Genomic DNA, 9,577 nt, shown 5'->3' on the forward strand with positions numbered 1-9,577 from the left:
GGGCCCGGACCCCGCGCGCGAGAAGGGCGCCGCCGTGACCGCCGACGCAGCAGGTGCCTTTCGGCGGCATCCCGGGCTCTGCTGCCCTCCTCCGCCCCTCCCGCTCTGTCCGCTGCCTTCGCCTCCCGTGCGCGGACCCCGGCCCTCTCCGCACCTCTGCCCTCCTCCGCTCCCCGCGGAAGTATTGATTCTTGTTGAGCAACAGGTGCCCGGGCTGCAGGCTGAACTTTGCCTCCCTCCTCCCTCCGCCGCGCTCTGTCCCTGGGGCACCGCGGGCCTTGGGGCCGGGCGGGGATGGGCTCCCTGTGCGGTTTAATTGGAAAGTTAGTTGGGTGCGGTCCACAGGTGGAGGAGAGGCCCTTGCGGGGCTGCCGGTCCTGCTGTGGGTGCTGTGGGCGCAGAGGCAGGGCCGCGGGGTAGTGAGGTGTCAGAAATAACAGAACTTTGTTTTGAGTCCTTTGGTTCTTTTTGTTTGTAGAACTTATACACAACACAAGGTCTCTTCTTTGAATGCAGGTGATTCCCTGAACACCCAGAATGAGCCGGAAGAGACTGTGAAAAAGAAGAAGTCGGAAGCCCTGAATATCAGAGGTAGGGTCGGAGGCGCTGGGTGGTTTGCTCCCCTCGCTCCTGTGCCGGGAGGGCTGTATGCGCCCCAGTCGTGCCGGCTTTGAGCGCCGCGCCGCCTGTGTGTTTGAAGCTGGCCAGGTAACACAGACTATGACCCTGTCTCTTGCCCAATAGCGCCTTGCTTGGCTGGGAGAGAGTTGCTGCTTATGATTTATCTTGGGTCAGGTTACATCTGCTCAGATGTTGCCTGCTCTGGACCTGGATTTTCCCATCCGTGGCTATGGCTAACATGCAGCGCAGTTCGTTTTCTTTCTTTATTATTCAGTTTCGGAGGGTCCCTGGCTTCCGCCGCATGTAGGCACCGGTTCTGCTATCGAGCCCGGGCCTGCCCGGTGCTCTGCGGTTTAATCCAATACGATCTCGATAAAGCTCGGGAAGAGCGGGAGGCTATGTCTGCTGGCAGTGGCTCTGTGGCCTTGGTTACTTCTGCCAGAAACCTGCATTTGTGAAGCGACTCTCCAGTCGCTGAAACCTCCACTTTAGCCCCGAAGTGGGGTTTTGGGGAGGCCCATGGCAGGCAGCTGATTGACCTTCTTCCCAGTGCCCGCTCAAGGGCAGCAGCCTGGGGCAGAGGCCAGCCCAGGGTTCCCAGTGGACACTGCTGCAGCCCGCACCTCCTTGCGACTTCTCCCCTTCAGCGGGTTCCCGCGGGGTACGCTGGCCTGACTGAGGACTTCAGCACAGGGGAAGCAATGGGTTACCTTCCCGTGCTTTAGGGGAAGCCTCTGCTGGGCTGAGATTTGATAATATCATGAAAAGCTAATCCCAGCACTCGAGAGGCTGAGGCAGGAGGCTCACTGTGAGTTCGAGGCCAGCCTGCACTACATAGTGAGACCCTGTCTCAAAAAGTAAAAAAAAAAAAAGCTAATTTAGAGACACCTGAGTTGTAAAGTGATTCTCAGAATAGGCCTATAGGGAAATGTAGGGAACAAAACACCAATAATACATGAACTCCCCCCAAAATTCTAAATGAATTAATTAAAAATTTTTACAACGGGAATTTTCTCAAGCGCTTGGTGGTGAATCTTTTTGAGAAACCCGTAATGAAAAATCATCATCTTTTTTAAAGGTTCTTCGTAAGTTTTGTACATGTATGTGAAGGTGCGGGGCAGGGAGAAAGTGCTTCTCAGGGGACCTGACGTTCACTGTGGTGACACCTCAGCCTTTCACAGTGGTTCTCTCGGGGACCCTCCCCCGTGCTGCAAAGGCTGCACAGAGAACGGAGATGTGGACAGCGTGAGAAAGGACGAGGGGTGGATGAGGAGGTGCTGTGACCTTGTTTGGGAAACTTGGATGATTTTGCTAACTTGGGGGGTGCTAGGGATCGAACCTAGCCGTCTGCATGCTAGGCCAGGGTCTCCCATTGTTCACTATGCCCCAGTCTTGCTAATGTTTAGCCCAAAGCTTGTGGGGGTCCTGGGTAGAAAGAGGCAGTGGCGAAAAGCAGTGTGGTGCCTGTCTGAGCCTTGGTCCACAGGGATGGACGGAGGTGATGAACTCGTGGCTGGAAGGTCAGGGTTTGGCTTCCCCGAGCTAGGGACGTCCTGTTCAGCCACTTAGGCCCAAAGGGCTTAGGCCAAGCACTGGGCCTGCCCAGCCGAGCTCTGTCCTCCTTATGCAGGGGGACAGCAGTGCTGTCCCACCGCCCTCCAGTGTGCAGTCCGGGCAGGGGCAACCAGGCTCTCTGTGCGTGGACTTCGCACCAGGCGAGTCCCGTGGTGAGTCACGCAGCTTCACGCGCTCCTACTCTTACCGGGTGGAGGCCGTGATTGCGCAGGCAGTGACGGGAGAAGCAGGAGTAGCTGCAGCCCGCGGTGCGCAGCCCTGTGCCCTGTCCCCGAGGGAGGGGACCCGCAGAACGGGCCCAGGGCTGGAAAGGCCTTGCAGAAAGCGGATCGGGCTCTTCCACGCTGCGGATGGAGAACGGGCTCCGGAGAGGCTGGCAGTGTCCCCGGGTCGCCCTGGCCAGCAGCAGAGGTGCTGGAGTCCCGGGCTCCTGAGGCGCATCTGTGACCTTCCGTGACCGCGCACTGCCCCTGGTCTCCAGAAGGACGTCTTGCTTGGCTGGTGCTGACCTACCGAGGGAGGGCTCCATTGCTCTGTGTAAAAAGACCTCCCCAGGTCTGTGCGGGAACGTTTGATGGGGCTGTCGGGAGCGGAACGCAGTCCTTGGCTTTTGTTCCCGCCTCTCATCTCCTGGGGGTGAGGCAGTGATTCTGGGGAGTGCGCGGCACCGTCTACTGCAGAACAGTGCGACCGCAAGCCTTTAGAAGTCCAAGCTTTGCGCCGGTCGGTTTTAGGTAGTGGGATCAAACCTGGCACTTCCCAAAGGCCAGTGTCAGGGAGGCGGCCCTCGAGTTTCAGTAGTGAGCAGTAATCCTGGCGTCACTCGAGAAGAAATGCCTTTCAGGGATCGTCAGCAAGGTCTCTCCCTTCACCAGCATGCACTCCGAGAAGACCCAGCGCTCGAGCACCACCTCTCCCCTTGGCCGCAGCCGCCAGGCTCTCCCGAGCTCTGGGGCGCTTGGCAGCTGTCCGTTCACGCCGTTGCCAGCTTGTGACACGGGCCGGTTCCTGTAGGTTTTCAGACAGACGGGCCAGGGGCAGCGGTTCCCTGACTAAGGGAAGCTCGGGCGCTGTGATGAGTCAGGTGGTCCCGTGGGAGATCTGCAGAGTCACTTTGGTCTCCAAGGTAACCTCCTGGAAGTGCTTTTCTGAGTCTCGGATGGGGTCGCCGCAGGGTGGAGGCAGGAGTCTGGACAGCAAGCAAACGAGGTGTGCACACGGCCGATGCTCAGGGGCTCCTGGCCAGAGCGGCCCTGCCTTGCGGGTGCCCTGCTCGTGCCAGCCTCACTCACACCAGCCCCTCCCAGCCGTGCACCGTCACCCCGGCCCTCCCGAATCTCCTCAGCCTCCTCGCCCCCTCCATCTGCATGTCCCCCTCTCGGCTCACCTGAGCACCTCAGGAGAGGAGCGGCTATTGCCAGCAGCCCTGTTTCCCGTTCTGCCTTTTCCAGCTGTGAGCCCTGAGGCAAGTCGCTTCCCCTGTTAAGCTTCAGCCTCCGGGACGTGTGAGGGAAACTTTGCTGGCAGAGTCAGAGCTGCAGTGTCCCGTGAAGTGTGGTCACTTGAGTCCCTGCAAATTCTCCCGGTGACCCTGGGGTGTGGAGGGGAAGGTGGACTCAGAACCTGGGTGCTGTGCCTGCGTTACACACACGGAGCCCCGGGGGTCTTGCTGGCCCGCGGGTTTGCACTCAGCAGCAGCACGTGCCTCGCTGGGGCAGTGGAAGCGACTCTCGGGACTCTCGGGCGGGGCTGAGGTTCTGCGTTCGCTTCTCCCCCTCCCCATCCCCTTCTCCTCCCCGCCCCCTTCCTCTTCATTTATTTTGTGCCCCATTTATTCCAGAGTTGTGTTTGTGTCTTCAGTTTCTCCTGCGATGTCTTTCTCTCTGGCAGCCTCCTCCTCTGCAGGGTCAGGAACAGCTCCTTGCTCTCCTGCGAGGGTCCTGTCCACGTGGCCGGGGCTCCTGTGGGTTGATCCCACCGTGGACTCTGTGCAGAGCTTTGTTTCATGACGGTGGGTCAGCACACGCTGCCGCTTCAAGGCGACGTCCTGCAGACCCCAGTGGCTTTTTGGATGGGCACCCACCGATGACCTGGGCAGGCTCGTGCGTGTCCTTAAAGGGAACCCAAAGATCTCGCGATTTTCTTGGTCTTGTGGGTTGCTGCAGCAGGCGACCACAGTGCTCTTGAACGGCCAGATTTTGATGAGTCCTCTCAACCGCACACGCTGTGTCCGTATTTCCTGTCCCTTTGACCGGAGGTTCACCAGATTCGCTAAATTTAGTCTACGTCTAACTGTTGAGCGCCCGCTGCTCTTGGCTGAGGATTGTGTGTGTTCCACGCCGTGCTGGACACCGTTAGAAACCATTCCTGTCATTAAAGGGAGCCACAATTTCTCTTGGTGTCTGCAGAATTTAAATTTGTTTTGTGGTTTTGAGACAGGGTCTTGCTGTGTAGTTTTAGGCTGGTCTCAAACTCTCGGTGGTCTTCCTGCCTCAGTTTCCTGGTGCCGGGAGTACAGGTGTGTGCCATCCTGCCGACTGCAGAGTTCTCATTTTGTGTTGTGGCAAGTGGCTCCTTGTGCAGTGGGAACTCGCTGGAGGCCGAGCGGCGGTGGAAGACAGAGTAGAAAGCTGCGCTCCCCTACCTCTCTGTGTGCGTTTCAAGGAGCCTGGAGGACAGACAGGACGCAGGAGTGGCCCGGCCGGCCCTGTTCCCCGCCTGGTGGCCTCTGACGGTGGCAAGGTGGCCTCTGGTCAGAGTCTCCCTCGCTGCGCTCCCTCTGCCCGGGCTCCCTGGGTGCTGGTGGTGTGGCTGGGTTTGTTTCCCGAGGAACAGCCGGCGCTGCCTCTCACTAAGAAGGCAGAAACGCGGAGCTGCGGGTGTCCATACACGGGCCCTGCCCCTCACGCGCCCCTTCCCCGCCAGGCGTCCTCCTGCACGTGATGGGTGACGCCCTGGGCTCCGTGATCGTGGTCGTCACGGCCGTCATATTCTACGTGCTTCCTCTGACGAGCGAGGAGCCGTGTAACTGGCAGTGCTACATCGACCCCAGCCTGACCGTCGTCATGGTCATCATCATCCTGTCCTCCGCCTTCCCGCTCCTCAAGGAGACGGCCACCATCCTGCTGCAGATGGTGCCCCCGGGCGTCAACATGGAGGAGCTGGGTGAGTAGCGGGGATCAGGATCCGGGGCTGCGCAGTTCATGCCCCGCGGGACGCAGGGGCGGCATGTGGTGTCCTGTTTTTGAGACAGGGTCTTGCTGCGTAGCCCAGGCTGGCCTTGAACTCGCTGTGACCCTCCTGCATCAGCCTCCCAAGTGCAGGGATTACAGGTGAGGGCCACCACGCCCAGGCGGCGTGTGGTTTCTATCCTGAGGAGTACTCGAATCACCTAGCAATAGAGATGCCCGCCCCGTGGTTGGCAACCCGGCAGATGAGCCCCAGCGACAGGAACCGATGTCCTTCCCACCTGTGAATGTCTGACTTCACTGCAGCCTTGAGTGTGCGGTGCATGGCCGGTACCTCCTCCAGGGCTCTTTTGTTTCTTTCGCAGTTCTGGGGACAGAACCAAGATTGCACTGAGCTACAGCCCCAGCCCCTGTCTCTGTCTTTTGAGACAGAGTCTTACTAAGCTGCTCAGTTGCCCAGGCTGGACTCAAACTCACAACCCTCCTGCCTCAGCCTCTTAGTGCTGGGATTTCAGGCGTGCACCACCATGCTGGGCAAGAACTTCATTTTTATTACTTTAAAAAAAAACAAAACTTAAATCATTTATATTTTAGATCCCAAATTTTATGGGCACAGTCCCTGCATCTCAGCACGGTAATAAGGACAGGGTTCAAATTCAGACCCTTCCCTCGTCTGTGGGGGAATGCTGCCTCTGGTTGCCTGAGTAGAAGTCAAAGGCTCGCTTTGGTTACACGCATCCCAGGGGCGGTGTTGCAGACACCGTGGGTCTCCTGGGCCGGAGCTCTGCAGGCGCTGGTGACGAAGTGAGTGGTGATCTTGTCCCCGAGTTTCCGGGTGCGGATTGTATTTTTATAGAACAAGACCTCGTTGTGAGCATTTCTTTCTTTCTTTTCTTTTCTTTTTTTTTTTTTTTGGTACTGGGAATCGAACTGGGGAGACCTCGCTGAGATAGCTGCTATTGTTTGATTTACCTTGGCCCCACCCGGAAGTGGAGTAGAACCTGGAAGAGCTGATTTCATGGCGCAAACCTGGAATTCAGCTTGCCTGGGTCCTGCTACACTGAGTGGCTGGACCTACTGTCCCCTCGGAGGGTGTCATGGAAGGGTGACTTCAGAGTGGCCTTTCCTTGTTTGGTGCTGATGCTAAGCACGGACCTCCCCACCCCACCCCGCCACGTCTCCGCCAGCCCAAGCCTGGCCAGTGCTGGGTTTCACGGTGTCTGTTGGTGCTACAGGGAGTGCGGGTGGTCGGAGGGGAGGGGTTGCAGCTGAGCGGACAGGCGGCGCTCTGCCTTTCCAAGGTCTAGTTTGCTTCTGGGGTAGCGGGGGGGGGGGCAAGATACATGCAGAAAACCCACAGTGTACGGTACACTGCCTGCCTTTCAAGTTTTTTTTTTTTTTGAGGCAGATTTTTGCTGTGTAGTTCAGGCTGGCCTTGAATTTGAGGCAGTCCTTCTGCCTCAGCCTCCCCGTGATGGGATTGCATGTATACGCCACGCTGCCGGCCTTAAGAGCATATTTTTAAAAGACAGGAATAACGACAATAGGGACCCTTAATTTACCCCAGGCTAGGCACTGTTCTAAGTGCTTGTGTCAGCTTGCTTCTGTGCTGAGCATAATCCTGCGAGGAACTCTCCTCATGGTTCCTAATTTTCCGGGAAGGAGGGCTCGTTTACAGCAGGGCTGGGTGGATTCCCGAGGTCATACGGCACACCGGGCTCCCTGCTCCCGCTGACAGCGGGGTCTTTGCTCACAGACAACTGTCTGTTCTGTCACTTAAATGCACACATTCTGGAAAGTATGGAAAATGCAGAAAAGCCCCAATAAGAATAGAAATTGCCACCCTCAGTTTTTTCTGTGTGCATTGTACAACACTTCCAAAGATCGTGCTGTGTGTGTAGCTCAGCTATTTGCTTTTGTCCTTTGAAAATACCTCTGTACATTTCCTCGTAGCCTTAAATATGCAGCTTAGTTTTAACAGCTGTCCCCTATCCTGCTGGAATAATGGGTTTAAAGGTTTCTGTGTTGCTTCGTTGTTTTTTTTTCTCTTCATTACTATGAAGAGCATGACCCAAAGTGTTTGGGTTACATTCCCAGCACTGGAATGGCTGATTAATGTTTTGGATGCTTCTTGCCAAACGAGTGCTTTTCAGAGACCTCTGTGTTGTCCTTGGGTGCTGTGCTCAGGGGCCCTGGGCCTTTCCCCTCGGTAAACTTCCTTCCTTGAAGGCCTCGCTCGGGGCTGGCAGCGCGTAGGCCAGGCCCTCGGAGAGATGGCGGGAGCCGGGTGCGTGCGGGCCCAGCTGGTGTCTTGCCCGGCGTGCCGCGCCGCGGTGTGCTCATGTCGGGAGCTGGGCCCACCTGGAGCCACGCTTGCCGTGGCGCTCACAGTGGCTGTCTGCTCTTTCTGTCCTAGTGAGCAAACTCTCCACCGTGCCTGGGGTCAGCGGTGTGCATGAACTCCACGTGTGGGAGCTTGTGAGCGGGAAGATCATCGCCACCCTGCACATCAAGCTCCAGGAGGACAGAGCGCGGGAGGAGGCCAGCAAGAAGGTCCGGGAGATCTTCCACCACGCCGGCGTCCACAGTGTGACCATCCAGTTCGAGAGCGTGGACTCGCGGGAGTCCTCGGAGCACGAGGACTTCCTGCTGGTGTGCAGCAGCCCCTGCGTGTCCCAGGCCTGCGCGGACAAGCTGTGCTGTCCCCCTGGGGCTCTGCCCCTGGCCCATGTCAACGGCTGTGCGGAGCACAATGGGGGCCTAACTCTGGAGAGCTACCGGAGCAGGAGGGACCCGGCGGACGTGGCCATCGAGGTGCCCGGGGACGGCTGTCTCGGCAGTGACCATGCGGAAGCCCCTCCCAAGGCCCAGGAGGACCAGCGCTGTGAAAACAGCACGCATTTCTAGCGTGGGGTCCACGGCTCAGACTGTGAGCGAGGGCTGTGGGGTCAGCAGTGTGGCTCTGTGAACCATGGGCTCCGCATGCGTCAGCGTGTGCTGGCTGCGTGCAGGAGAGGTCAGGGCCTGGGGTCGGCGGAACACATCGCTGGTTTTGAGGTTCCGCTCACCCTTCCTGTGGCCTGTGCATTTTCTAAAGAACTGCACTAGGGCATCCACCGGGGTGTGCAGGCTGGGACTCCGGGACTGCGACACACGATTCCCTGCCGTTCCTGCTTTCTGATCTCTGCGGTGCTGGGGAGGGGATCCAGGGTGAGCTCCCAGGTGAAAGCTCAGCAGCCAGCCACTTGTTTGCAGACTGAGTGCCGCATCCGGCTGACTCAGGGGAGTTCTGCCTGAGGTCGTAGGAACAAGCAGCGGAAGGACAGAGCAGCTTGTCTTTCTCACTCTCCTGGAAGATCAGAAAAGAGGGCAGTTAGTTTGGGCACCGCAGAAGGATCTTTGGTGCATTTTGTGGTGAAGGTAAAGGACTGGCTACTCCGGTAGGGACTGTCTGCCCGGGGGAGGCGGGTGCCGTGTCAGAGAGCGGGAGAGAAGGCCCCCCGCCTTCCGCTGGTCACCGAATGGTAGCGTCTCCACGTGCAGCATGTTCTCTCCACTTGGAAGTGGGCAACATTTCCGCTTTTTAAATTATGATCCAAGTACCTATTTGCTGTCTTCTAAAATCTCCAGCTGGCCGTGTCCTTTTCCCCTTGATGGTGATCTTCCTGTCTGTCCCGGGGGTCCTGGGTCTCCTTCTATACGATCACATTGATCTGTGCAGCATTTGCCAGGGGGAAATGAGCACTTGTGACTTCGAGAGGCCGTTCCTGCCCAATAAACCAGCTCGACTGCCTTGTGCTTAATTAGAGTACTGTGAGGTATTTATTATAGTTACCAGCTGATAACTCGAGGGAAACGCCGGGTGGAAAGGGAGAATTCAGTTAACTGCTGCTTCCGATGTTTTGAGGAGCTTAGAATTTTCTTTTAGGAATTGTTACCAACTTCAAATAAATTTATTATAATCTGATTCAGACACATAACGCAACTGTATTAAGTCGTGGAGAAACATCTGACATGGATTCAACACATTGTTTAGGCACCAGGATTTAAATAGTCCTGAAGATCTAAGGAAATGGATGTTACTTAGAGAATTAGTGTCTGCTTCGGTAGGTTGCAAAATTGACTGAAAACACCCCCTAGGCTGTAAGCTTTGAGCCCTATTTAGAATCTGTTCAGGATTCCACAGAAGTTCT

General features: G+C 57.1%; 1 protein-coding gene across 1 annotated transcript in view; it reads left to right on the forward strand.

The window, feature by feature from the left end:
* Slc30a10 (solute carrier family 30, member 10) overlaps window positions 1-9,187 on the forward strand; it is a 10,404-nt gene extending 1,217 nt beyond the window's left edge. Inside the window, exons 2-5 of the mRNA XM_005409285.1 lie at window positions 3-53; window positions 517-591; window positions 5,122-5,361; window positions 7,801-9,187. Coding sequence (XP_005409342.1) covers window positions 3-53; window positions 517-591; window positions 5,122-5,361; window positions 7,801-8,291 — 857 coding nt within the window. The 3' untranslated portion in view covers window positions 8,292-9,187. The remainder of the gene's footprint in view (window positions 1-2; window positions 54-516; window positions 592-5,121; window positions 5,362-7,800) is intronic.
* The last annotated feature ends 390 nt before the right edge of the window (window positions 9,188-9,577 follow it).

This window comes from Chinchilla lanigera, unplaced genomic scaffold (assembly GCF_000276665.1).
Source record: "Chinchilla lanigera isolate Chin_1 unplaced genomic scaffold, ChiLan1.0 scaffold00119, whole genome shotgun sequence".
NCBI classification, from domain to species: Eukaryota; Metazoa; Chordata; class Mammalia; order Rodentia; family Chinchillidae; genus Chinchilla; species Chinchilla lanigera.